This window comes from Solanum stenotomum, chromosome 8 (assembly GCF_019186545.1).
Source record: "Solanum stenotomum isolate F172 chromosome 8, ASM1918654v1, whole genome shotgun sequence".
Lineage (NCBI taxonomy): Eukaryota > Viridiplantae > Streptophyta > Magnoliopsida > Solanales > Solanaceae > Solanum > Solanum stenotomum.
In genome coordinates, this window is record NC_064289.1 from 8,573,924 (window position 1) to 8,601,037 (window position 27,114).

At 35.7% G+C, this 27,114-nt stretch overlaps 5 protein-coding genes across 9 annotated transcripts; 3 read left to right on the forward strand and 2 right to left on the reverse strand.

Annotated features, from left to right (window-relative positions):
* Nucleotides 1-23: 23 nt before the first annotated feature.
* On the forward strand, nt 24-6,405 carry LOC125872312 (calcium-dependent mitochondrial ATP-magnesium/phosphate carrier protein 2-like). 2 transcript variants are annotated; one of them, XM_049553029.1, is made up of 4 exons: nt 24-617; nt 4,754-5,542; nt 5,639-5,729; nt 5,860-6,405. In XM_049553029.1, the coding sequence occupies exons 1-4, from the start codon at nt 173-175 to the stop codon at nt 6,035-6,037; spliced, it is 1,503 nt and encodes a 500-aa protein (XP_049408986.1). In that variant the 5' UTR covers nt 24-172; the 3' UTR covers nt 6,038-6,405. The 2 variants fall into 2 exon arrangements, with proteins under 2 accessions (XP_049408986.1, XP_049408987.1); XM_049553030.1 differs by having other exon boundaries at nt 416-617; nt 4,740-5,542.
* An 803-nt stretch (nt 6,406-7,208) lies between these two features.
* On the forward strand, nt 7,209-8,931 carry LOC125872332 (40S ribosomal protein S27-1-like). The gene is made up of 5 exons (XM_049553053.1): nt 7,209-7,241; nt 8,138-8,182; nt 8,271-8,381; nt 8,485-8,513; nt 8,602-8,931. Exons 2-5 carry the CDS (start codon nt 8,180-8,182, stop codon nt 8,744-8,746), a joined length of 288 nt encoding a protein of 95 aa, XP_049409010.1. The 5' UTR covers nt 7,209-7,241; nt 8,138-8,179; the 3' UTR covers nt 8,747-8,931.
* A 2,254-nt stretch (nt 8,932-11,185) lies between these two features.
* On the forward strand, nt 11,186-14,434 carry LOC125872308 (calnexin homolog 1-like). Its single transcript, XM_049553023.1, has 7 exons — nt 11,186-11,202; nt 11,329-11,441; nt 11,553-11,622; nt 12,647-13,770; nt 13,868-13,939; nt 14,021-14,140; nt 14,263-14,434. Exons 2-7 carry the CDS (start codon nt 11,349-11,351, stop codon nt 14,392-14,394), a joined length of 1,611 nt encoding a protein of 536 aa, XP_049408980.1. The 5' UTR covers nt 11,186-11,202; nt 11,329-11,348; the 3' UTR covers nt 14,395-14,434.
* A 389-nt stretch (nt 14,435-14,823) lies between these two features.
* On the reverse strand, nt 14,824-19,936 carry LOC125872304 (uncharacterized). 4 transcript variants are annotated; one of them, XM_049553014.1, is made up of 13 exons: nt 19,857-19,903; nt 18,483-18,556; nt 18,270-18,384; nt 17,808-18,032; nt 17,636-17,718; nt 17,444-17,544; nt 17,143-17,266; nt 16,893-17,047; nt 16,388-16,524; nt 16,124-16,294; nt 15,795-16,019; nt 15,436-15,669; nt 14,824-15,150 (listed from the first exon to the last, which is right to left on the reverse strand). In XM_049553014.1, exons 1-13 carry the CDS (start codon nt 19,857-19,859, stop codon nt 15,010-15,012), a joined length of 1,788 nt encoding a protein of 595 aa, XP_049408971.1. In that variant the 5' UTR covers nt 19,860-19,903; the 3' UTR covers nt 14,824-15,009. The 4 variants fall into 4 exon arrangements, with proteins under 4 accessions (XP_049408971.1, XP_049408973.1, XP_049408975.1 ...); XM_049553016.1 differs by lacking the exon at nt 18,483-18,556 and having other exon boundaries at nt 18,270-18,389; nt 19,857-19,936; XM_049553018.1 differs by lacking the exon at nt 18,483-18,556 and having other exon boundaries at nt 14,825-15,150; nt 19,857-19,930.
* Nucleotides 19,937-20,927: 991 nt separating this feature from the next.
* Nucleotides 20,928-26,809, reverse strand: LOC125872303 (respiratory burst oxidase homolog protein D). Its single transcript, XM_049553013.1, has 12 exons — nt 26,275-26,809; nt 25,982-26,144; nt 25,833-25,881; nt 25,584-25,697; nt 25,065-25,493; nt 24,336-24,719; nt 24,061-24,156; nt 23,847-23,962; nt 23,180-23,282; nt 23,019-23,077; nt 21,562-22,067; nt 20,928-21,089 (listed from the first exon to the last, which is right to left on the reverse strand). Exons 1-12 carry the CDS (start codon nt 26,723-26,725, stop codon nt 20,980-20,982), a joined length of 2,580 nt encoding a protein of 859 aa, XP_049408970.1. The 5' UTR covers nt 26,726-26,809; the 3' UTR covers nt 20,928-20,979.
* Between the last annotated feature and the right edge of the window lie 305 nt (nt 26,810-27,114).

The following is a 27,114-nucleotide window of genomic DNA, read 5'->3' on the forward strand; positions in this document are numbered from 1 at the left end:
TCTTCTTCTTCTCCCCTCTTCCAATAACAAATCTAATAATTTCTTCTTTTTCCTCCACAGTAAGGTACCTTCTGTTCAAAGTAGCGTTAGATCTGTGAAGAAAAGATCCATTAAAAAAAATTCAATCGTTTTGCCTATGCTGTGAAAAAATCGGAAAAATCAATTTTCTGGCATGTCAGTGGCTGGAGAGGCAGTAGAGCATGTGAATTTTCCAGCAATGGCAACAAAGGACCGGTCCGGATGTTGTAACCCGGTGAAGAAGGCCGGCCCGGTTTCGTTGGACCATGTGCTATCAGCTTTAGGTGAGACCAAGGAAGAGAGGGAGTCGAGAATCAGAAGCCTGTTTAGTTTTTTTGATTCTGACAATGCGGGGTACTTGGATTATGCGAAAATTGAAAAGGGTTTGTCTGCTATGCAAATTCCAGCGGAGTATAAGTTTGCTAAGGAATTGTTGAATGGTTGTGATGCTAATAAGGATGGAAGGGTTGATTATCAGGAGTTTAGGAAATACATGGATGATAAGGAGATGGAGCTGTATAGGATTTTTCAGGCTATTGACGTGGAGCATAGTGGATGCATCTTGCCAGAGGAACTATGGGATGCCCTTGTAAATGCTGGTACTTTACTGTTATTCATTCTCTTAAAATGCTTTACCTTCCTGGTTCCTAGATTAATGGTTAAGTTTGATATTGACCTTTTGATCACTGGGGGAGTAAGTGGTTTGGATGTACAATACAACTGTCTATTGTGGTTCATAAAAGGAATCTATCTTATTGAAAATTTTCACCGTTGAGGTCCCAGAACTAGTTTGATAAGTCCTGATTATTTGTCAGATACATTTTTGAAAGTTTGAACCTTAAATGGCTCTGCTATTCAAATTGAGGTTAAGGGATCAGTTGCCGAACTGGACTTAGTTGGAAGTTTGTGTTTAATGTATGCTCTGTTGGGAGCTGTGGAATGAAACCCACTGGAAGAATAACCACAGTTACTTAATTAGTATAAACAAATGAATGAAAGCCAAGAATGAAACCCACTGGAAGAATAACCACAGTTACTTAATTAGTATAAACAAATGAATGAAACCCAGATATTACGTTGAAAATCCTTCTGAGCTTTACACTTGTTGCACCAACATTACTGTGTCAGAGAATTATGCACTAGGTAGTTTCAAATATCACAAAGTCCTCGAGAGATTTACCACCCAAAAGAGGAAATTTTCCTCCTGTATCTGATGCATCAAACTTCCTTTCACCTTACTGCTCTGTGGAACTTTCTTTTATTGTAGTACTTAACTTTTCTGCTAAGAAGCTTGCTCTCGATATTTTCTGCGCAATCTTTGTGGAACATCTGAACTTGTCTCCCAGTGGTTGTTCTTACACCACTTTATATTGCTCACTCGTTGAGAAGATATCACTAGTCGTCATATGGGTGTATAAGGATCTCATCATCTTCTATCCATCATAACCTCACTCATGGTTAGGCGTACAGGGGTTTTATTGTTCCCGTCCACAACTCCACCTCATACTTTTATCTCAAATTTTCAAAACAGATACTATGAACAGTGACTTTACATGAAGAGTTGTCCATAAGTATGAATAATGATGTTAGGTATTATACCCATATGTATAGATAGAATATATATGTATCTATTCTGTGCTTGTACGTATCAATAACACTCAGATGCTTCAATCCTTACGTGCCAGTTGTTGAGGAATGGAAAGTAAAATGTTCATGATAAACTTGAATCTCAGAATTTAGTTATTTTCTTAATAAGCTTCCCATCTGATGAATTTTCCATGATCTGGATATTCAAGTATTTTTGTCGAGGAGCTCTGCCTTCATAAGGTAGGGTTAGTCTACGTACACACCACCTTCCCCCGGACCCCACTTGTGGGATTTCACTGGGCATGTTGTTGTTGTTATGCTCTAGAGCTTTGGAGATTGTGGTTGGCATTTTACTGAATTTGCTTTAGAAAAGTAGTGATTGGTTGATACAAAATCAATCTTTAGAATTTTTTCTTTTTGAATAAAATGATAGAGCACTGATCTACTGGTTTGGGTTGGCCTTTCTCTGTTTATTATTTGTATTTTGATGAATAGAGTACTTCAATCTCAATAGTATAAAGGTTCCAGAAGTGTGCTACCACAGTTTTACAAAGTTACATGTATATGGAGTCTTACAAATTAATAAAATTCACTAAGTCATTTATATCGCCTATGTAAAAAGCTGTTTTAAGGCTTTAAGCAACTATGCTTTAAAATCTCTCCAACAATCAACAAGTTATTTCCCCTCATAGTATCTCCTGGTTTATTACTTCCATAAGGACCACATAATGCATAGGAGAGTTGTTCCCCTCTGTTGTTTCCATGCACCATCTTTGAGCTTTGTCTCAGTGCATGGTTGCTATCAGAGGCCACCTCAATCTATTCTCCTTTGTCCTGGATCTCCACTAGTCATTTATTCAGTAGATAGGAAATGTCGTGGGATAAGTAGGCCCGCTTAGCTGACTTGTTACTTTGATACTCATGTTGGTGCATTATGCTATTTTAGTTGTTCAATTCTTGCTTTAATGAGCAAGATGTTAATGTTTAGCTGTTCGCAATAATAGTAGTAGTAGTAGTATTTTGATGCACTGAGGTGCCACTTCTCTAATCTCAGATGGTTTTTGGTTTGTCTTCAATTTAGCTACTACGGTTTCCCCACTTTTAGTCTGATTTTGAAGATGCTTTTGCACTTTCTTTTCTGGTGCCTGTGATATATAATTTTTGTAGTTCTTAATTTTAATTCTTAGACTATTTCTCACGGGACTTCTTCAATTCTTTGATTTAGAAATATGCAGAGTAGATTGTCAAGGCTTATACTGAGCTAAATTATGTGGTTAATAAGTTGGCTGGTTGATGATGATATGATGCTATAATTCATATTCTTGTAGCTATAGGATGCTTAAGATGGCCATGATGTTCTCTACAAGTTACTAATAGTTGAGGAGAACTGTCCTTTACATTGAAATTAGTTAACTCTTTCTTTCTCTCTGCTCTAGACAAAGAATTTCATTTAGATGAGTTTGAGTTTACCGTTATGTAATCAAGCTGGGGTCCAGCATAATCAGGTCAAGAGTTGGTGTTTTGAAGCAATTCTGTAAGCGTTAGGGAAACCAATTGTGTATGGATTGTGTGTTTTTTCCGTAAATATGAGCAAACCAACAGGACTATCCTTTTCCATATCAATTCTGCTTCTTTTGAGTCAGTATAACTTTAACACTTTTGGAACATGTTCCTAGCGCTTTTTGGTATAAGTTGGTCCATGCCCTTCAATATCAGAGATGCCTACACTAGTTGGAGCTCTATGGAAGTTAGAAAATCCATCAGAAAAATCTGGATCATGACCCCAGCTTGTATTTTTTGGGTTATTTGGAATGAAAGAAACAGGAGATATTTCGATGGAGTTTTGACTCCAATTGTAAGCTTAAGGCTAGTTGTTTGGTTAACCTTTTTAGTTGGGCCAACTTTTCCCCTGTAAATAACTTAGATCACTACCTGGACTTTGTCAGCTCTTAGCTCTATAAGTTTTTTGTTCTTACTGAGCTGACAGATCCCCCCTTTTGTATCTTTGCATCTACTGGATGCCTTAATGAAATCTCACTTGCTTCATCCAAAAAAAAAAAACTTAATAATTTGTCTCTGTTCTCATATACTCGAGATTCTTTTACTCTCATGCTTATTCCGAACTGACTCACAAATCTCTAAACAAACTGACATTTGATAAATATGGGACTACTGTCAGCATACCAATAAAGATTGAAACTTATTTCCAACTGGTTGTTGTGCCTACATTTATACTTCAGTTGTTTTTTGAAAATAATGAAAATTTACTTGGTTAATTTTGTTTGTTGAAAAGCTTTTTGGGTTGTTTTAAAAACCTAAGATTATTTCTTAACCAAACAAGCTGACCTCTTATTCAAAAAAACAAGCTGACCTAAAAAAAATTCAATGCAAACAGGGCTTATGTTCGAATTGTACAGTATGAATTGAGTTGTATGTACCTTCACTATTACCACCACGTATGAGCTTCCCTATTAATTGTGGGAAATTGAGAGATTTCTCATGCAAGAAATAGGGTAAGGTGTCTGACAACTAAGTCCTTCAGATGATGTTTTCCTGTCGTAATTTTTTTTTTTTCTTTTTGTCCATTTTTTTTTTTTTATCGTTTTCCCTTATGCTACAGATTCAGTAATGTTGCTTCATATGATAATTAGCTATATGCGTGACACTGTTGATACTTTGTGCTTTAATTAATTTTATTCTTTTCTAGAATCTAAATATGGGCACTTGGAAAATAATTATTTGTTCTTTCCTAGAGCATGGTTGCTCTACTCGTTGCCTTTGGTAAATTGTTGACACAAAATTTTAGGGCTTTTCAGTCTATTTTGGCTTGCCCATCAGTATTAAGTTCCCTTGCTCTCCTGGTCCATTTTTCTCTGTCTGCAGGAAAAGTACTTTTTTTCAATTTCATGCTTACTAAATAAAGGTGCCAAAACGATGGCCCATTAATGAATTTGCATAACAAATTCAAATTGGATTATCCATTTATTAGCTACATACTAATTTCTCCTCTGTTATCACTCAATGATTTCCTTTATGATTCTCTTCTCTTGGAATCTATTTTGTTTCTGGCTAGAGGAGTTTTCCATGCTCATTTCCATGTTTTTTAGTTGTCTTCCTCTTATAAGCTAGGGCAGTTTCTTTCTTGCAGGAATAGAATTAGATGATGATGAACTTGCACGGTTTGTGGAACACGTGGACAAGGATAATAATGGAATTATCACTTTTGAGGAATGGAGGGATTTTCTTCTACTCTATCCTCATGAGGCCACCATTGAGAATATTTACCAATACTTGGAGAGGGTATGTCTTGTAGATATTGGGGAGCAGACAGTCATTCCGGAAGGCATCAGTAAGCATGTTCATGCATCCAAATATCTGATTGCAGGGGGAGTTGCAGGAGCTGCTTCTCGTACTGCCACAGCACCTCTTGATCGCCTTAAGGTCATTTTACAAGTGCAAACAACTCATGCTTCAATTGGTCCTGCAGTCAAAAGCATATGGAAGGAAGGTGGTCTATTGGGGTTTTTCCGTGGCAATGGGTTAAATGTGTTGAAGGTTGCACCAGAAAGTGCAATTAAGTTTTACGCATATGAAACCTTGAAAAATGCTATTGGTCGTGCCAGGGGTGTTGAAGACCAGAGAGACATAGGAACTTCTGGGCGTCTTGTGGCTGGTGGAATGGCAGGTGCAATAGCACAAACTGCTATCTATCCCATGGATCTTGTTAAAACTCGGTTACAGACTCATTCATGTGAGAGTGGAAGCATTCCTAGTCTGCGAAAACTATCAAAAGATATTTTTATACAAGAGGGACCTCGGGCATTTTATAGAGGATTGGTACCATCTCTACTTGGAATCATCCCTTATGCAGGCATTGATTTAGCAGCATATGAAACTTTAAAGGATTTGTCAAAGGTTTACATTCTTCATGATAGTGGTACCGCTTTAACTTGTGCCTTCTCAACTGTTAGTACTACCTATTTTCTCCAAGACAATGAAAACTAATTTCCTACGAATTGTGCACGTAATGCAGAAGCCGGCCCTCTCGTGCAACTGGGGTGTGGGACAATTTCAGGAGCCCTGGGAGCGACATGTGTTTATCCTTTACAGGTTATTCGGACCAGGTAAACCTGCAGTTTGATTCTTGGATCCAAACAATTGCCATTTTCTTCCCCTTCTATTTGGATGGTGTAGCTTTCTGGTTTATCAAGTGACGTGCCCTTTTTTTTAAACTCTAAATTGTATTCTTTCTAGAATGCAAGCTGATTCTGCATACAAAGGTATGGCTGATGTGTTCCGAAAAACAGTTCAGCGTGAAGGCTTCAGGGGATTCTACAAAGGACTTTTTCCAAATCTTTTAAAAGTTGTGCCAGCAGCAAGCATAACCTATCTTGTATACGAATCAATGAAAAAGAGTCTAGATCTTGATTAGCTGACATAGAGTCAGCAACAGATTTAAGGTTCAAACTGCTGATGCTGAGGCTGATGATGATGATAATGTGACATTAAATAAGATAAATTTAGCTCATTGGTGATATGATTATCAAAATCATACACCTGATTTTTGACTCCCCATTCGATATCGGCGGGGGTTATAGTTATAGAGTTTTCTCTTGTAGATTCAACTGACAAATGACTACGTTGGCAACTGAGAATAGACCTCTTTTACAATGTATGTCTGAGTTATAGGAATATCCATTCTACACTTTTTGCCAAGTAAATGTTAAATGAATACAGTGAGGTGCAGACCTTTTAAGGTTTTTGCTATATGGATTATATGCAAGTGAGATTCAACTCTTTTATGTTCTCTGCACTTACTTTATGCAGGCCTTGATGCAAATAAAACAATTGTTATAATAATGGTAATTGTAAGTCAAGAAAAACTAACCTCTAATGCTCTATAAGTGTAAAGTAAGTTGTACAATCATCTATTTAATATGATCCTAAGACTTAAAATAATCCTATTTAATATTCTAGTTCTACAACACGTGTTAATCAACGCATTAGTGCTGGTAAATTAAAGAAACAACAAAATGTGCGATTCACGGTCTAGAGAGGATAGAGTGCACACAGACCTTACCACTACTTCATGGCAGCAGAGATGTAGTTTCCGAAAAGCCCTCGGCTCAAGTGCAACTGCAGATAAATTAAAGACGGAACTTTTTTCTTTTGGGACATGTTTTATCTGATGAATTACGAACATGTATTTTATGAGAGATTTTTAATCTTTATGAACAGTCTCTCAAATAAAACCTTTATAGTGAAGTTTCTAGTTTTACAAAATAGTGAAAAGCTACTCAAATACTTTTTCATTTTTTTTTTGCAAAAACTAAAATACTTTTTTTTTCTCCAAATAAATAAAAATAATAATGATTCATCGTGCTGGGGTATATTTTCTTGCAGTTTGGATTGGACAAGAGTTGCATACGTTACAGGAGTTTTTTTTGCTTATTTTACTTTACTCACTAAAATAAATTAATTAATTGAGAAGATTTACTTACTATATTTATTATTATTGGGCCGAAAAATTTTCAGACTTTCTTTAGAGGCCCAATAGGTGAAAGCTAGTATAAATTTAGCCTATTCTACCTCACAGAGGCAAAGAAGGAACAGAGCTTAGGGTTTTTTTATTGGAGGTAACTCTCGTTTTCTGATCATCTCTTAGAATTGTATTACTTTAATCTTATACTTTGCATGCGTGATTATTAGAAAATATGAATCTATATGTATATTTGAGCCGATTGTGTATAAGGATTACACTGGGTGGGTATGTTGTTGTTTGTTTGTTTAATCTATCAGTGTATGGTCATTGATCCCTAGGTTTAAAATTTATGTAAATGTGTAAGCAGAATACATTTATAATGCAATATTTTTGGGGAGCCAGTCTATGTTTGTACCTTGGAAAGATCCCCATGTTTGTGATAAATTGTTGTTTGAGGGGAAAGAAAAATGAGTATTGAAACCTTGGTCATTAACTACATTAATGTGCAGAATTAGGCAAATAAGATTCAGCTTTTATTTTTATAAGCCTTGTAAGCCTATGAGGACTGAATCTGTTGGTACATGTACTCACTTGGGCATGCCTTACGTTGACAATTGAGTATGCATGCCTATAGGGATGAACTATTCATACCAGAAGGGTTATATATCCATAATGAGATCTGAAGAATTCATAGTTTTAGGATTAGGGGAAGGCAAATGCCAATGGGTGCGTGTCGGATTTGCCAGAATAGTGTTTTTTTTTGTGGATTTGCCAAAGTAGTGTATTTTTGGTGAATCCAACAAGGGTGCGGCATCAAAGTGCAGAGTGTGTGCAACTAAGGGCAAGGGGGTTCCATTTTATCATGGAATGGGCTAGATAACTGATGCCTGATTTTATTGATGAATGTGCTATGTCTTTTAATTGGGTTTGTTTCTCGAAGACATGACTTGCTGATCCTGGCCCCCCTCTATTACCTACTGCAATTTCTTTTATGAATGTTTTGGTACTATCTCTTAATTTTCTTAGTTTCTGCTTTCATTTGATCGACAGCAACTTGCAACATCTTTGATCGTACAAAAGCTTCAAGACAATATGGTGAGTGACCACTTGAAATTCTTCAAGATTTTGACATTGGGTTAGTTGGCAATTGTGGTTTCATGTTCTTTTCCTGTGGCTTTATCAGGGTATTCCAAAGATTTCAAATGACACTGACTTGCTTCACCCTCCTGCTGAGCTTGAGAAGCAAAATCACAAGCTTAAGCGTTTGGTCCAATCACCTAATTCTACTTTTCTGGTAATCTACTATCAATCACTGATATTTTAGATTTCCTTTGATATATGTATTTACATTATATGATTCCTTGCCTTGCTTGTTTAACGTTTATATACTGTCGCAGGATGTCAAATGTCAAGGCTGCTTCCAAATGTAAGTAACTGAAAATTAGTGGTTAATATCCTCGTTTTTACAAGCGTGTTACTACTTATGTACTAATAATTTTATCTTATTCTTACAGAACAACAATTTTCAGCCACTCACAAACCGTGGTTACATGCCCCAATTGCCAGCAAGTGCTATGCCAGCCAACTGGTGGCCGCGCAAAACTTACTGAAGGATGCTCTTTTAGGGTTAAAGAGAAGGATATGATGGTCTTGGGTTGATACTTGCTAGAGGTGCTTTTCAGCTATGATATATTTTAAACTAGGTTTTTAACGAATGAGTTGGACAAGAGAACTTTTCCTTTGCTCGGTACTTTTTTTAATGGCATTCTGACTATAATATTGTCCATCTTGTTAGTCTTGACACATTTTGAAGTAATTAATCTTCTACTCCATGTTTGCTCATTCATGTGTTGGTTTTGATGTTTAATGCTAGAACTGCATCTTATTCTGATTTTGTTGAAATAAATGGTTCTTAGTTCCATTGTGTATACATGCTTTGAGTCTCTCTGTTATGATTCAAACACGTTTCTTTACAACTTGTTTACTGGTGAAGACTAAAGTGTGCCAAGAAAGTAGTGGAATTGGGGAGAACAGGATGACAGGAATCATCGACACGATAAGGTAACAAGAATCACTGTATTAAGAGAACTTCAACCCAAAACAAGCATACATTACATATACAGTGAAACTTCAAAGTCACCCGAACATTTGAATGTATATGAAAAACATTAACCCAAAACACAACAAAGAAAAAAAACAGATCTGGAAGAAAGGCATAACCTTCCCTTTGCCTCAATGACTTGCCTGTGAGTCCTTGACATCCACTTAGATTAGATGCATTAAAGGGGTACTTGTTTTCATTGTCATCCTTGATTTTGTCATATTCTTCTTTCTCTTCTTTCTCCACATCTTTTTTGTGTCTTAGTTTGAGATGATGGTTTCTTTTCGGGAAAATGCATAAGTACCCCCAGCCTATGCCCGAAATCCCAGAGACACACCTAACCTTTACTAAGGTCCTATTATCCCCCGAACTTAATTTATCTATAATATTCTACCCCTTTTCGGCCTACGTGGCACTATCCTCAAAAAAAATGTCAACATGCGCTGGGCCCACAAGACAGTGCCACGTAGGCCAAAAAGGAGTAGAATATTACATATAAAATAAGTTCGGGGGTAATAGGATCTTAGTATAGGTTAAGTGTGTCTCTGGGATTTCGGGTATAGGATGGGGAATACTTATGCATTTTCCCTTTCTTTTCGGCACAAGAAGACTATATGTATGGATAGTGGAGTTGTAGAACCCAATACTTCCTCACCATGGTAGAGAAATGACAATTCTAGATGGGTCACTCTCCTAGAATTATTATGTTTATACATATTAGGTCCTCCTGTTTATCCACCGCATGAAACAAATGTGTGTCGTCTCTTTCAAACACATATTTTTGAGATTTTATTTACTTAAAGACAAGGAAATCTATCCACTCTCCATGTGGAGAAAAAGCAAAAGATTAATGAAAATACCATTTGGAATTTGGGGGGCCAAAGTTAACTGATAAGTGGAGAGAAATGGAATGTGCCTTCTCAAAAGGTGCAAGTTAAAGAATACAATTAAAGTGTGGAAAATGTTAGAGGGGAAAACAGTTGTAGCAAGTTAGCACTTAGCAGCCTTCATAAAAGTAGAGTATTTTGTTTTTATTAATATAAGTAGGTGTTTGCATAAGGTTTTGCTTATCAATTCTGCTTAAAATTTAAGCTTTAATTTAAATCACGATTTTGAATTTCAAATTTTCTAAAACGTAGGATTTCAAAGTTTGCAAAAGAATTGTTCGTATCATTTGAAAAGATTATATTGAAGAATAACTAATTAGTACTATTGCTGACTATTTGATCTTTGTAAAATTATGTGTATTAGAGAGTTTGTAATAACAAATGATCACAAATATTTATTCATAAAAGAAATATCAAAATATGCAATTTACGGATATGACGTTTTAGAATATTTCTTGTTTAAGAGTAAAATTATGTAATAATTGAGAATATTTTAATAATTATCACACGAACTTTTATGTTTATGAAAAAATGCAATCTTAAAAAATTCAATTATACGTCCAACTAAATATTCAATTTCAAATCAGCATGATGTTATATCATTGATTTCAAATCTCTACTTGAAATCATATGTCCAAATGCCTTTCTCTTTATAGATTGCAAGCAGTTTGCACCGTACGTCCACTTCTTTTACCCAACACTTTGAACCCTCAAAAGTTGGAAGAATCTTATGGAGCCCCATAGCCAGTTAGCAACTATCAAATGAATTAAAACATTAAATTCAATTTATTTGGATTTGAAAACTAAAAGTTGAGTATTAGAAAAGTTTGCATATCTAATAAGGTATTTTATGACTGTATAAGATGAAATTCTAACCAAATAGATGGATAAACCATAAAATGATATGTGTGGTTTCTGAATATCATGACATAAACTTTCGATGAAATTACGTAACAATATAAAATAAAACATTATATATATAGTTGATGAAATAATGAAAAAAAATTAGAGCCACCAAATTGAAGTGTACACAAAACTATCCCAGTCGTAGATCCAACTTCCCCTGCGGGTGTTCGTTGAAGTCGCGGCTACCAACGTGGCATATATTCATTGGTCCACTTCATGAGGTATGAACTGCCCGTACTGGTCGCCACATTTATTTATACTCTGAATTTCTCCTCCCCGCAAATTTCACACTGTTTTCTCCTCTTCTTCTATACCTATTCAGATCTCTGCTATTTTTTTTTCTTCAGTGAGTATTCCATATTTGGTTATGGAAGAGCGGAATCGGAGGATGTGGACGCAATTTGCATTGTTATTATTGGCCGGTTGCTTCGTCTCTCAACTCTGCGCTTCTACGGATGTGGTAAGATGTATATCTCTAATTGCACGTGTGATCGTGTTTAATAGTGTGTCTACTGGATCATGTTAATGGTGCATGTGATGCGTTGGCTGAGAATTCGTTGTTTGATTGTAGAAATTTTACGAGTCGTTCGATGAGACATTTGATGGGCGTTGGATTGTGTCTGAGAAAGAGGAGTTTAATGGTAAGTTTTTCTCTGGATCTGTTATAAGTATTCCGTTGGAATTTGACAGATCATAATAGTTGATTTGTTTAGAAAATTACACCAAAGTTTAAAATTTGGATGTTGAGTTTTCGATGATTAGGGAAGTGTATATAAAAGAAGCAGTCATCCAGAATGCAACATTAAATGAGATCAATTGGTGTGCTCTTTCCCATATTTTTTTTTTGGTTTAAAATTGTAGTTATAATTTTGAATTTTGGCGGATGAACGAGGGCGACGAGGTTCTCTTCATCTGTTTTATGTTCTTCTCTTTGACGGTTAATTCTTATACTGTATTGGTATATGCTAGTTGTTCCTACTATGATCCGCGAATATCTTTCAGATTCATGTCATCATTCATTAATTTGTATGGAAATTAAACAGAAACTCTATGGATAATGCATTATTATTAGCCTTGGCTGAGGGTGGAGGTAGTGAAGAAAAAGCCAAAATATCAAATAGAAACTTAAAGAGTTATGCTGATTAATGTGTTCAATGCTTATACAACTAAAAAAAGGAAGGAGGGATCTTCAATTTAATATCTTTATTATGTTGCTTGTGACAGCATCTGGCTATACCTACATAATCAAGGTAAAGAAGGTGATAAAAATGCTCAGTGTAGTCCATTGAATATATACCATTATTCAAATCCATTAATTTTTCAAAGGTGTACTGTATATTTGCCACCCCACCAAATTATGAACCTGGAGTTGAAATACTTTATGTTTATGCTGCAGAAATCTGTTCCCAGTGACAGATATGGCTCAAAATCCATTTGTTTCGAAGCAATATAGAATTCCTTGCTTATGTGTCATATTAGCCGGTCTTAGATATTTGTGCGATATCTTTATGTCTATAATGCTAACTCAATCTTTGATTCATAATAAATTTCTCACCCTCGTGTGTGCCTTATAACATTGTGCAATGTCTTTATTTCTATAATGCTGAGTCGATCTTTGATTGTTAAAGTTTCAAGTGTTCATATGGAGTTCAAATTGTGTCTCAGGTGTGTGGAAACATGCCAAGAGTGAGGGACATGATGACCATGGGCTTCTTGTGAGTGAGAAGGCAAAGAAATATGCTATTGTCAAGGAGCTTGACAATGTTGTTAGCCTCAATGATGGAACTATGGTTCTTCAATATGAAGTTCGCCTCCAGGAAGGACTTGAATGTGGTGGTGCTTATCTTAAATACCTCCGCCCCCAGGAGGCAGGGTGGATTCCCAAGGAATTCAGCAATGAGTCTCCCTATACTATAATGTTTGGACCAGATAGATGTGGAGCCACAGACAAGATACATTTCATCTTGAAACATAAGAATCCTAAGAGCGGGGAGTACATTGAGCACCACCTTAAGTTTCCACCATCTGTACCTTCCGACAAACTAACCCATGTTTACACTGCGGTGTTGAAACCCAACAATGAGTTGTTAATCTTAGTTGACGGGGAGCAGAAGAAGAAGGCTGACTTACTCTCAGATTATGATATCGAGCCACCTCTTATTCCAGCAGAGACCATTCCAGACCCAGATGATAAGAAGCCTGAGGACTGGGATGAGAGGGAAAAAATTCCAGATCCAGATGCTAAGAAACCAGATGATTGGGATGAGGATGCACCAATGGAAATTGAAGATGAGGATGCTGAGAAGCCTGAGGGATGGTTGGATGACGAGCCTGAAGAGATCGATGATCCTGAGGCAACAAAGCCTGAAGATTGGGTTGACGATGAAGATGGTGAATGGGAGGCACCCAAAATTGACAATCCAAAGTGTGAATTAGTCCCTGGGTGTGGGGAGTGGACAAGACCAATGAAGAGAAATCCAGCATACAATGGAAAATGGCATGCTCAACTGATTGAGAATCCCAATTACAAGGGTGTTTGGAAGCCAAGAGATATTCCAAATCCCAACTACTTCAAACTCGACAGGCCCAATTTCGAGCCTATTGCAGCAATTGGCATTGAAATCTGGACAATGCAAGATGGTATATTATTTGACAATATCATGATAACAAGTGATGAGAAAGTTGCAGAATCATACAGGATGACTGCATGGAAGCCCAAGTTTGACATAGAGAAAGAGAAACAAAAGGCTGAGGAAGCAGCAAGCACTGGTGGGCTCAAAGGATTCCAGGTAATTGTTTACACTTTCTTCAAGATACATCCCATTGTTCTTGATTTTTCTTTTCATTCCATCACTTGATCTGAGATATATTTGGAACACTTGGCAGAAAATGGTACTTGATCTCCTCTACAAGGTGGCTGACATTCCCTTCTTGGGCGAATACAAGTCCAAAGTATTGGTGAGTGAATGACCTGGTGTTCTGACGTTGCATGTTGTTTCATTTTTGTATGTGTGACTAATACATAGACTTGTCTTGTAGGATCTTCTTGAGAAGGCTGAGAAACAGCCCAATCTCACAGTTGGTGCTGTCATTTCAATCATAATTATAATTTTCACAGTTTTCTTGAAGCTCATCTTTGGAGGGACACAGCAGCAACCCGTAAGTCTGAACTCAGCCTCAGCCCCCCAAACCAGATACACACAAAGAAATAGGAAACGAATGAAACTTGTTTCATGTCTGTTGGGTATGTATGTTAAAATAACCACTTCTTGCTTGTGCAGGCAAAAGCTACTGGAAAGGCTAAGAGAAGTGATGGTGCCGAGGCATCAAGTAAGGAAGGAGCCACGGAGAAGAAAGAAGACCAGAATGAGGACGCCGCTGCTCCTCGTAGGAGGACTAGGCGTGAAAATTAGAGATTCTGAAACAGAAACTTGTGCCTGTTAGAAGGACTTAGATACTGCTCTTGTTTTGTTTCCCTTTGTTACTGTTTTATTTTCTTATCCCTTCTTGCCTAATGGCCAGGCGAGCAAACATTTCGCCAATTTTTGAGATTTTTCCTCTTTAACAAGAAAAATGTATGACAATGTAGATTTAGACAGATCCATATAAGTTAGGTATTCTTCCATAGTTCTTGAACTAAAAGTCATGATAAAGTTGCTTATATAGGCTGCTCCTGGATGCCTTTTGTTTATCAATAGTAGTACCATACAACAACTATTCTTGATCCTTTCTTCGATTTAAAACGTCAACCCAGGGTTCTATCACAAACTATTGGCGACAATGGCAAGAGGTATATAGCCAAACTATCGACTTTTGAAAAGTGCTACAGAATGAAACGAATATACTAAAAAAGAAGCCCCCAATGGTGGTCTTCTTTAGCATAAACAACAAGAGAGAGAAGTATTTTCTTCCTTTTGTCACTAAGCGAAGATGATTCAACACAGCTTTGACTACTACAACTAGTGGTATACATCTATAATAACAAGTTAAAAGGACAACACAGAGTGACATTGAACACCCTTGAGAGATTAGTAATCACGTAGTTGTCTCGCGGGTACAGTGGAAGTGGGTGGGTTTGGAATTGAATCATTTGGTCCAATGTCGTCAATTGGAGGGCGCAGCTTATGATGGTTGGTCACTGACTGATACGCTATTGCCAATGCTAAAGCCTGCGCATAAAAGGAACACACAAAATCAATATAAGGGTGCGTTCCTTAGCAGCACCAAAACTCTGAATACATGATGCTTTTGCTAGAATTCTAGAAAGTCACTACTACTACACTTAGACAAAGGTCATAAATCTTGCAACAAGGACGGATACAGGTTCTGAGCTGAACTCATTACTTTCCACTCGAACCATGTGTGCGCGTTCACATATATACATATGAGAAAATTAAATTCATTCTGAATGTTCCTATATCCCAAACACACAAGATAGAGGATTAGAGCCTTACAACATGATCATGGTCAGGAGGAGCATAAATGCCTGTAGTTATTGTTGTCTTCCTGCGAGTATCATCAGACGGTGCATTGGATATCTTCTTAAAACCTGTTGGAATCACCACTACTGGCATACCCACAAGATTGCCCACACAAATTTTCTCCCAGTCACCCGAACCTCCAATAAATGCATCAACTGTGAAGTTCTCTTTCACTTCCCGAATCAATTTGCTTCGACCTCTCTGTGCCTGTGAAGTACAGCTTCCTTCTTTAACGCTATACTAAATATTTGATTGGTAAATTGGATAGGGCTCTATCTAAGGCAATGTGTTTTAACATCTAGAGAGGATATTTTCTAGATTGTGACATATACCTGAATATAGTCTACAGCAGATATTACGCGGGCACGACGAAGTTCAAGAGGCCATTGGTCTTGAGCTTCAAATTCATCATCCTGGTTCGAGCGCTGCCACTCGTCAAAATGAGCTAGCATGTCAACATCCATAGTGAAGCTAACAATACCTTGAGCACTATCAACAGTGTAATCCAGATTAAATGGAACCACATTCACTCCCATTGATTTAAGTACACCAACAACCTGTAATTGACATAATTAAACAGTCTAGTTAGTTCGGGTTTTCAAAGAGGATAAAGAATCTAATTTCCATAGCGAATTTCTGGTAATGTAGAATAATCACTTACTTCCTTGTCAGTCTCTTCAAGATACCCAACGGTGAGTTTTGTAATGTCAACTGAAAATGGATCACCTAACATGATGTCCCTGGATGAAAGATCATCTGGATCCTTTCCCCGGATGGCATCGAGAACAACCGCACAATCTGCAGCACTCCTGCAGAGAGGGCCTAGTTTATCCTAATGACCAGCCAGATTCAGTGTCAGTAACCTCTATAGTAAAAGATAAAACACATACGAAAGGAATCAAATATTGTGGAAGAGATACAATACCAAGCTTTCCGATATGCTCATAACTCCAGTACGACCAACAGCTCCAAAAGTGGGCCGCAATGCAGTAACACCACACCTAGTAGCTGGGTAGGTAATAGACCCAACAGTTTCTGAACCAATTGCAAATGGAACTAGACCTGCAATGTGAACACACCATTGTAGAACAATATACTCTGCCTTACTAATCTTATTCGGTACCGCCCATTCTATCTCTTCTCAGGGTATTCTATTAGGAAAAAAAACACGAAGTTATGGTTTACTCATCTTCCGTATCACCATTTAGATACTGCATTTATTTTTCTCGTTTCTGGTCATATCTATAGAACCAATTTCAGGACTGGGCATAGTATGCAATATCTGTTAGATTCCATTCATTTGGATCAGTAAATGGCTAAAGGTTGGTAAAAATCCATTCTCTCACCCGTGCAGATAACGAAACAGATGTAGGTACTAAGGCACTTAAATTTGGACGGAGGGAGTATTAGAGAAAGCTAACTCAATATACCTGCTGAGGTGCTGGAAGCTGGCCCTGCTGATGAACCAGTAGAAAATTCTTCGATATTCCAGGGGTTTCTTGTTCTACCACCGAACCAGATATCGTCATAAGCTAAAGAACCAGAGACTAATTTTGCAACAAGAACTGCACCAGCAGATTTCAGCCTGCATCAACCGTATCTACAAATTATTATACAAACACATGTACAATATAGGCTGGCTTCGGGATGTGGCCTCAACATTTATTAATTTGTAAGTACCTCTTATAAACCCAAGCTTCGACATCAATAACTTGATCTTTGAAAGATTTGGAACCCCACGTTGTGGGATAGTCTGGTACTGCAATAATGTCCTTTAGACCATACGGTATCCCATGAAGAGGACCTACAAAGAACAGAAACATCTGTGGTCCTTTGAATTGAATTTCAATATTCTCTTTTCAAACACCTCACTCCATAAGAACAAATGTTAAAAGATTTTTCTCATGACATCCAAAAACTAAAATGTGGAGAAGAGAGACACGAACGAGGACTAAGGGGAAGAGAGGAAGTGGACTTATACCCAAATATTTGCCTTTTGCAAGCACTTGATCAGCCTCTTTTGCTTGTTGAAATGCTAATTCTTCAGTTATTGTGATAACAGATTCAAGGACAGGGCCATACCTGTAACACTCCGGCGTAACACTTCATTTTCAGAATCAAATTATTCAATAGCATGCAAATCAGATAAACGGAAGCAAAGCATTCACCATACCTTTTTAATCTGTTCAGAAAAATTCGAGTGAGTTCCTCGGATGTAATCAGTTTTGCCTTGAGAAGTTGCCCAAGTTCAAGAACCTGATAAAACAATTTAAATTAATAAAATTAAACAAGGAAACATTGGTGCAACACGGTTCCTTTAACATTTACTAATAAGGTGCACTTACACTCATGAAAGCAATATCCTCATCATTATTTAGCCTTTGAATACCAGAGGATACAGGGTAATTGAACTTGTCCGTTACTCGCTTTGCTTCTTGGGGCTTCCATGCAGAATTGAAAACTAAAGGAGATGGGTCACACAAACCTCCATTCTCAGTAGCAACTAACTTCCGGTTCGATTTTATTATAGGAATGTTAAAATCTTTTGCGCCCTTTTGTATTTCAAGCTTCTGAAAAGAATCAGCACCAGACACAAAAATAGCCTTACTCAGTTTTCCAATTAAGGGAAAGAGTACTAACAAACTATTTTGCTCGGGCTCTCCAAAAATGTTGGGAGAACTCATGTCAGATCCTCCAAAAAAAATGTGCTACTTTTGTAGGATCCAAAACACAACACTCGACATTAATGAATAATCTGTGCAACATAGCTAACAAATTATTTACTGAATTTAACTCCGTCACAGTACCTTACAGTAATTGAAAAAGCCAGCATCCAACATGTCGAATCCACATTTACATACCGGAAACTCATTTTTAGCTTGTTCCAAGTGTTTGCCGCAGTTTTTAGGACCTAATTTCCCACTGTCCTGAGCAATGACTACAGATTATCAAACAGAAAGTAACAAACAAATAACAAAGATTACTATCTTTATCGTGGATTACGAATTCGAATGTACTACCTTGAGGTGAAGTCCCGGGAATAAACCCGGGTGCTCTGTGGTAAAATTTTGTAGAACATTCTATAAATTCTCCCCTGCTTTACAAATGTTAGTTTTGAGGAAAGACATAGCTTGATGATTAAAGATGAAACACGAATTAACCATTTTGTCACTAATCACATTTTCAGCTTCAATTACATCATGGTGTTTGGCTGCATTATACCTTACTCCCCAAACACCAAAAAATAAGTAAAACAAACAAACAAACATTAGTTTTCCAAAAAAAAAAAAAACTTACTTTCATGAAAAACATATTCCTTCATACCAAACAGCAAACATACCCTAAAACTCTTCACCTTCTAGTCTGATATTTTAGTTCTTAAAGTGTTAAACTATATTCAACAATTTCTAACCTATGTTAAATGTTAATTGTCTATGTGCGATAAAAATTATTTTTCACCTCACACACACTACAATAAAAACAGATATTTAGTGGCAATAAATTTTCCTTGCCGCAAATACATTTAGTGGCAATTGAGTTGATACCATTTATAAAGTGTGCAAACTATAAATACTCATATATATTATTATCACTTAAAAATAATAATATAATGACAATTATATTATTACTGCTAAATAATTGCTGCAAAATTTCTTATTTGTTGCAGTGACGACCAACACTACTTGCCTAGACCTAAAAAAGTTACTAGTTCTCTGGAGGCTTAAAAAATTTGTCTACCAACATATGAGACAAAAAAGAAGCCTCACACAACTCGCATAGTTGGGTGAGCTACGCACAACTAGAGGTGACAATTGGGCGGGTTGGATTAAATTTGGACGGGTCAAAATGAGTCAACACAATAAACGGGTCAAGACCCAACTTAACCCAAATTTGTTTGGGCGAAAATGGGTTAGGTAACGGGTTAGTAATCATAACCCAACCCGCTCAATTTTTACTAAATTTTAATAGCTTTATTTGTTATTTTATAAATTTTTAGTATCTAATAAAATTAATTTTTCTTTATTATAACTATATATAACATATAAAAAAAAAAAATTTAAAAAGAAAAAAAAAATATATATATATAATGTGTTGAAATAAATTGAGCTAACAAATGTGCGTATCAATAATCAACCCAACCCTATGAGTTTGATTTTACCACTCCCTATGCACAACTAGCTAGCTTGCAGCGGAAATTAAACAACAAGTTGCATTCAATACAGTAGTAATCACTAATCAGAACGTTAACAACTATCATGTTAAATTGGTAATGATGTAAAAAGTACTGTACCATTTTAAGTAAACACTATAAAAATAAAAAATGAAACAGCAGAGACACAATTTTGAATTAAGAAAGAGGTGATAAAAAAAAAGGGAGAAGAGGAAGAGTGTACCATATTTGTGGGAAAATGCAAGAAAAACCCAATATTCTAATGGGGATAATGATGAAGAAATTGGAGTAGCAAATTTTTTTTAGGGACAATCGTAGCAATTAAAGACAAGAAAAAAACTGAAAAATTAAACGTGGATATATATATATATATATAATGGAAAAGAACCATAGTGTCAACGTGGTTAGCCAGTGATAAAAGTCGCATGGACAGCTCGCCACGTAATTAGCCATGAGGACGAGACCGTTCGTTTCACTGATGTGTGTGTGTGTGGATTCATACGTTTGTTCTTGCGGTGCTCGCTAAAATTTCTAAAAGTTTACTTCTCTTTTCGGCTGGTGTATTCTTACGGTTCGTTTGATCATGTGAGATAAAATCATGATATGAAATGATATAAGATGAAATTAAATTTTTATTTGAAAATACAGTTTTAGTTTTTAAATTATATTTTTTACTCTAAACATAAAAATTCTAGAAGTTGTGAAAACCATATTAAAAAAAATGCTCCAAATTTTTACACAATCTTATTAAATACTCATTCCGTCCCAATTTATGTGACACTTTTTGGATTTCGAGATTCAAATAAGTCTGTCTTTGATAGTAAATTCTTTTATATCTTTTAAATATTTTGAATTGTCAATTATTGTGATTTATATTACTTTTTACGTAGCTTATAAATATACTATAAATTTCATTTTAAAAAATTTGAAGATTTCATGCAAAAATTCTCGATCAAACTTAAATTATTTGACTCTCGAAAAACAAAAAATACCACATAAATTGAGACAGAAAAAGTAAGTAAAAATTCATAATAAAATATAATACACTATCACAAAGCTATTCAATATTTAAAGTGGATATGACATTTATTATCGTTTAAGATAAATCAACATACATTTACTTTTACAAAACGAACAAATTGAAATAAAAGGATTATTTGAATTGGTAATCCAATGCAGTGGTGGGTGGACCTACACAAAAATAATTGCTATTCGTATAACAATACAAAACCCAACTTATTAACAAAAACTGCAAGATTTTCTATACAAAAAGGTAGTGGATATGTTTCTTTTTAAAAAAATCGTTCTTATCTGTTTGGTTTGATCCTTTGCTTGTCCATGGTTGGTCAAAAATTTTCTTTATGGAAATCAAACTTTGTTGATGTCTTGTGGGAAAAATCTAAGGCCAGTTGTCCAAGAACTTTCGTCAGTGCTGGTGCCCCACAGTAGAAAACTCCTGCAAATTTTACAAGAGAAGGTGTCACTTGAAAGTGATCTCCTTAGTGCCAATTCCTTTTTTGAAAGGAACTTTAGTGTGGAAAATGTCACCAAAATTGATATTTGCACATGCATGTGTGAATCATTGTTTTTGGTCCATATATAATGCATAAATTGGTATCTGTGCTCTTCAATTTTGGGTGTGTATAAGTAGATAATTAAACTTATATAAAGTTAAATAAGTAGACACACACATCTTACATCTTACGAGACATAATACACATAGGACGCGATATAGGAAGCAGATTGTCTTATAAGACTCATGTGTTTACTTGTTCAACTTTTAATAAGTTTTAGTGCTAATCCAAAATTGGAGGACATAGATTCAGCTGATGTCAAGTTAAAAAGCGTGTTTAATTATTGTGCCTATACATATATATAGTTGAAATTCTTAAAAATATATAAAATTATACGAAGTTTCAAGTACATACCAACTCTTGCATCAGTGTGATTAAGAGCAATGCGTTTGTAGACATTTCTCCAATTAGGTCTAGCAAAATGAGTCTTAACTCTTGTTCCAGATACAATGTCTACGCCATTTTTGGCATGATTGATAGACTGAAGCATCGCGATGAGAGCAGAGCGAGCATCACCTTCTTCATAAACACTTGTACAGTAATTATGCATCTCGATTATTCCATCACAATCCATTACAGCTAACTCATTCATTAAACCCTTGAACCAATCAAATGAACCTTGTTCTCTAGTAACCCAATAAAAATATACCCTCTTGAAGTTTGATCTTCCACTCCCTGACACTGATTTTTTCTCCAAATCATGATCATACTCTTCTTCCTTCATGTTGTTCACTATGTCTTTAACAATACTTATCATAGGGGTGGCTCCAATTCCTAAACCTACCAACAAAAGCACCTCATATTCCTTATAGTCTTGTGCTGGTGCTCCATATGGGCCATCAATTAACACTTTTGGGTAACTGAAATAATTAAACGTGATCATAACCAGCTATGCTAATAGTTTTACGGTCGTCTGGTAGAGTATATTAGAAAAATAATGCATGTATTAGTTTTGTATATTAGTGGTATCTTGTTTAATTAGTGCATTTTTTCAACCTATGTATATCTATTGTGTATTGAGTTGTATATTACTAATACATGAAAACTCATGATATTAGTAATACAATGAATTTTAATGCATACATTAGCATGATTAAAGATCTTATCGCCCCTCAAAACATTTTTTTTATATCTTTTCCATCATAATTATGGAGGATATTATTGTAAAAAATATTTTTATGCAATAAATACTATTTTTAAAATACTAAACCTAACAATATATAAGAAATAATCTAAGGCAAGCATTCCTAACGTCCACATTTTTTTTAACTTATTGGTAAAGGGAGTAAAAGAAGAGTTGCGTTTGTAGGAAGGAGAATATACCCACATTAAATACTCCCTCAATCCCATTTTTTGTGGTATAGTTTGACTTGACACAATATTTTTTAAAAAAATTGAAACTTTTGGTCTAAAACAGTCATTAAATATTTGTGTTATTGCAAATCATTTCATTAAAAGTAAAAAGAGAAATTTTAAAACTTTTTTTTTTCTTATTATAGTAATGAAGGTGACATTTTTTTGGGACAAACTAAAAAAAAATAATTTTCTGTCATATCATACACATTGTATACAAATCTTGTCAATTATGATCATGGAGAATTTAAATTAGTAAATTAACCTAACACTATTGTACCTCACAGAGAGTCAACATATTTTTAAAAAAGTTAGTAATATTTGATTAATAGAACAACGAATATTGTGGCTTTGTCAAAACGAATAAACTAAGTGAAAGTGAAGGTTTAATTAACTAATGCGTTGTTAAAGTGAATCAATTTTTGAGTGTGATTATATATAATGGAAAAAAGACTCACTTTTTGTTGTCTCTTAAGTAGTCAGTTTTAACGAGTCCACTTCTTCCTGTTGGTGATGGCTGGCACGCATATATAATAAAATAAAATTGTATGTTATGATTAAGAGAAAGTTCAATAATTGAGTATTAAAATAGTGGAAACATTACTTTAATAATGCTTACCTCTGAGAAAACATCTCTGAGTTTTGTAGTCCAATCACCAACAGTTCGAATATGTACACTTAGATACTCATCTCCAGGCGCTGAAGTAATAGAAAATGGGTGCCTGGTATGTATATAATATGTGCCAAATCACAATAACAGTATGTATATTGAGTTAAAAACCAAAGAAATTCAATCAAGTGCAGATAAATAATGAAATTAATTATGAATCTTTTAACATAGTTAAATGTCTTGTCATCTAATTAATGATGCGCATGAATGGATTAATAGGAAATGAACTTTGCAGAATCAGACCTACTATTTAAAGTCTTTTGCACAATCAATGTAATTAAACATATTTATTACACCTTTTATGACATCGTTACCTATTTTCCCTTTCATAGTTTAAGGAAATTTATTGGATCACCTAATATTGAAAAACATTATTTGAAACTTAAACCTCTATGACCAATTAGTTAACATGCTATCAAGTTAATTATCCAATTCTGCTGTAAATATTTTCTGTATTGTCGGTGCATATAATATTAAATTCAAATCAGTATAGATAGACAATAGAAGATTGATTGCCCCCACATTTCCCTATTCAAGAAAAGAAAAGGAACAATAACACAATTAAGAAACACATGACACTTAATTAGTAGTAATTTATTTATTAAGCATCACCTACCATTCAAATGGTGAAACTGCAGCACAATTGACAAACATGTATTGCCCACTTTTATAATTGAAGCCCTGTGGCTTTGACATTTGAAGTGTCAACACATTTCCAGTATACATAGCCACCTAGCTCCATATTTAAGTGTAAATTTATCATTTGTCTCAACAACTTTGATATTATCAAGAATAACTAAATTATATGTATAGATTTGGACTCAACTTACTTTCAATATTTTAACATCCTTGACGCTTGACCTGAATGCCCTTAGTAATCTTTCACCAGAATAAAGTGTGATTGGTAAAGCCAAGTACATCCATGTCTGCCAGTAGGAAAATTAGTCCGATCCCATTCTTTAGTAGTTATTACTATAACATAGAATATAACTTTTATACGCTCGCATTTTAAGTTGATCTAATAGTTGTGAGTGTATAAAAGTTAAACTCATTAAGAAATTATTGTTGATTTCACAAATATAAATTCAAAGATGAGTAGACTAACCGTCTTCTTGTACCATTCTTTGGTTAAGTAAAGCTCGATACCATGGACTATGAGGAGAGTATAGACAATGACAAAGAGGTGGTGGGAGTACCAAAAGGCATTGAAACCGGTGAGCTTGTTCAATGGTCTTGGTAAACGAATTTTGTTCCTTCTAAATCGTTGGCTTGCTAGAGTGAAAGCTATTGACATCAAAACCACCATTATGATCCCGGACACTCCTTCCACTCCCTTCACAAAATGCCAATAGTTTCTTGGTTGATCTCCAAAGTATGGCTCCATTGGTTTATACTTTTCCGGGCTAGCATTTAGAAGCCGAGGAAAATCACAAGTCATATGAGCAAGTACATGTATTCCAACACCAACTGCAATTGCCCCTGCCACCATCTATACAAAGGGAGAGAAACAATCCGGTACTTAATACAAAATTTCAGATAAAAACAACAATTATTCTATGGCTAGTTTTTCTTGTGTAAGCTTGTACACATAATCAGTCTTCAATCCAGTGGCAGAACCAGGATTTTCATTAAGGGGTTTAGAACATAAGGTACACATAAAGAAGTCAGGGGATTCAACGTGCACTAAATATACATAAAAAAATAATTGACCATATACACTATGAATCGCCTTGCACCCTCCTAGCTCTGTCCCTACTCAAGCCCAAATAGATGAGGGTGGCGATAAGTTGACAATCAGCATAAATTGGAAGAAGAGAAAAGAAGAACAGCTTACTTTGTGAAAATTGATGTTATCATCAAAGGGAACAGCACCACCTAATTTAGTCTTGTTTCGAAGCCAAGTGATAGTGTTTCTGCAGACTGGGAGTAAAATCAGTGCCATGTTTAGCTTAAGTACCTCGGCAGCCCCTTTCGCCACACAAACACAATGACCCATGACATCAAATGCTGCTTTGTTTTTGTACTGGACATACTTGTAAGCAAATAAGCCAGCCATGACACCAATCCATAATAACAGTACCCAAACTCTTCGCCAATTGTCCAGCAAAAAGTACTTCAAATTGTTATACCATCTTTTTATGGGATTAGTCTCCAGTGTTGGCTTAAGCTTCATGCTTAGCATATGACTTAGGTTCCTGTTCAGGCCTTTTTCTTCATCTGATTGAATTGGGGCTTGTAATAAAAGCATTTCCAAGTTCTCAAGCTGTCGAATCGAATCAGATGATCAATAGTTGAAATGATACTACTGATTTTCAAATTGAGATCATTGAACATGAAATAAAACTAGTCTAACCATGATGTATCCTTTTTGGTCGCGATCCAACTCTTCCATGATCAACGCTGCGTATTCTGCAGCTTGTTTTTGGATATTTGACAGCTTGTTAGCAGATGCGCTAAGGCAAATAATCTGCCAGGATAGATTTGTTTTAGGCCAGGCAAATATAGTTTTATTTTTTCAACTTTTTATGTGGAAGTTAATTCATACACCAAAAGAACATTGTACTACTAGATAAGATAGATAAATACATGGAATCCCAAATACCTCTCTGACTTCTTCTTCTGTAAGTCTACCATCTGCATCTTTATCAACCCTGCATTACATCCTCACAAAAATCAGAATCCGAAAATTAATTGATTTGACTGAATAACTACTCGATCAAAAGACGTGATGGTAACATTTTAATAAGTTACATGTCAAAAAAGGTTTGAAGCCGGGAATCAAAGCTTTGGTTAGCAATTTGGTCCCAAAACTCTTTGAGCTGTTCTTTGCTGATGCAACCACTTGTTATATTTCTCCTCCGAGCTAACGCATCAAAAAGCTCTAGTGCAAATCCCTCAGATTCCCTGTTCATGCCTATCATTGAAAATCATCAACAACAACATATCCGGTGAAATCCCACAAGTAATTATTTACCCTATATGATCAATATTTACTTGTACTTATACATTGTCTGTGCATAAAAGCTAAACTCGGGGCCTTTTACCTATGCATTCTCCAAATTTTTCCCGAGGCAGTAAGCTATCTGAGTTGGCAGTAAGCTCGTCGAAGCGCTGTTGGACGGTGTCCCATCCAGAGCCACCATCAGTCTTACTGATAAATTTGAAGCCTTTGAGAGCATTCTGAGCTGCTGTTGAACTCCTATCAAATGTCCGAGGAGGATGTGGTTGTCTCTTGAAAGAAGGCAACCGCATCCTCATCGAAACATTTCTGACGATGGTGGCCCCAAAGCTGCGCTTTTTCTGCAGGTTTTTGCCCAGTGCCTCAATCTCTGCTTCCTCTGCTTTAGTCTTAGTGACATTTTTGACACTGTGGACTGCCACTGTGTCATCACGGATATCAAGGGTGATTTCGGCATACTTGTCATCGTTAGATTTGGTGGTGTTGGAGGGACTACTAATCTCCCTGCCAGAGTGGTGATCTTCTGGTTTTTGCATTTTGATGACTGACAGAATTTTGGGGAATGAAGAAATTAATGAGCAAAACTGGAGGTGTATGTACCATATATATATATATGGATGAGAAAAGAAGATAAAAGCTTTGCATATTGCCATGTATGTTTGAATTAAGAGAAGTGATGGATGTTGTGAGTAGTGACAAAGGGAAATTTTAGGTAACCAAATAAAGTGTTTTTTTCTCTTTTTCATTCGGTATTCAATATTCGATTCTCACATTGAAGTTCGACTAAATTTAAATTAATACCGAAAAAATCCATATTGGGGTAAAGTAATGCTTAACAAAGGCGACTCCGTACCCAAAAAATAGGAAAAAGAGTATATATTCATTTATTTATGTCATGTACATACGTCCATAAAGCACATGTCAA

Excerpts from the sequence above, each read along its gene's own strand:
- LOC125872312 (XM_049553029.1), top strand. The coding sequence starts at position 173 with ATGTCAGTGGCTGGAGAGGCAGTAGAGCATGTGAATTTTCCAGCAATG. Across the intron at positions 618-4,753 it reads GGATGCCCTTGTAAATGCTG|GAATAGAATTAGATGATGAT; the intron begins GTACTTTACTGT and ends TCTTTCTTGCAG. Across the intron at positions 5,730-5,859 it reads TTACAGGTTATTCGGACCAG|AATGCAAGCTGATTCTGCAT; the intron begins GTAAACCTGCAG and ends TATTCTTTCTAG.
- LOC125872308 (XM_049553023.1), top strand. The coding sequence starts at position 11,349 with ATGGAAGAGCGGAATCGGAGGATGTGGACGCAATTTGCATTGTTATTA. Across the intron at positions 13,940-14,020 it reads AATACAAGTCCAAAGTATTG|GATCTTCTTGAGAAGGCTGA; the intron begins GTGAGTGAATGA and ends CTTGTCTTGTAG. Across the intron at positions 14,141-14,262 it reads GAGGGACACAGCAGCAACCC|GCAAAAGCTACTGGAAAGGC; the intron begins GTAAGTCTGAAC and ends TTGCTTGTGCAG.
- LOC125872332 (XM_049553053.1), top strand. Across the intron at positions 8,382-8,484 it reads CACCTAATTCTACTTTTCTG|GATGTCAAATGTCAAGGCTG; the intron begins GTAATCTACTAT and ends ATACTGTCGCAG. Across the intron at positions 8,514-8,601 it reads TGTCAAGGCTGCTTCCAAAT|AACAACAATTTTCAGCCACT; the intron begins GTAAGTAACTGA and ends TTATTCTTACAG.
- LOC125872303 (XM_049553013.1), bottom strand. The coding sequence starts at position 26,725 with ATGCAAAAACCAGAAGATCACCACTCTGGCAGGGAGATTAGTAGTCCC. Across the intron at positions 25,494-25,583 it reads ACCAAAAAGGATACATCATG|CTTGAGAACTTGGAAATGCT; the intron begins GTTAGACTAGTT and ends TCGATTCGACAG. Across the intron at positions 24,157-24,335 it reads AAGAATGGTACAAGAAGACG|ACATGGATGTACTTGGCTTT; the intron begins GTTAGTCTACTC and ends TCCTACTGGCAG.
- LOC125872304 (XM_049553014.1), bottom strand. Across the intron at positions 17,048-17,142 it reads GAAGCTTGGGTTTATAAGAG|GCTGAAATCTGCTGGTGCAG; the intron begins GTACTTACAAAT and ends CGGTTGATGCAG. Across the intron at positions 16,295-16,387 it reads TGAGCATATCGGAAAGCTTG|GATAAACTAGGCCCTCTCTG; the intron begins GTATTGTATCTC and ends GCTGGTCATTAG.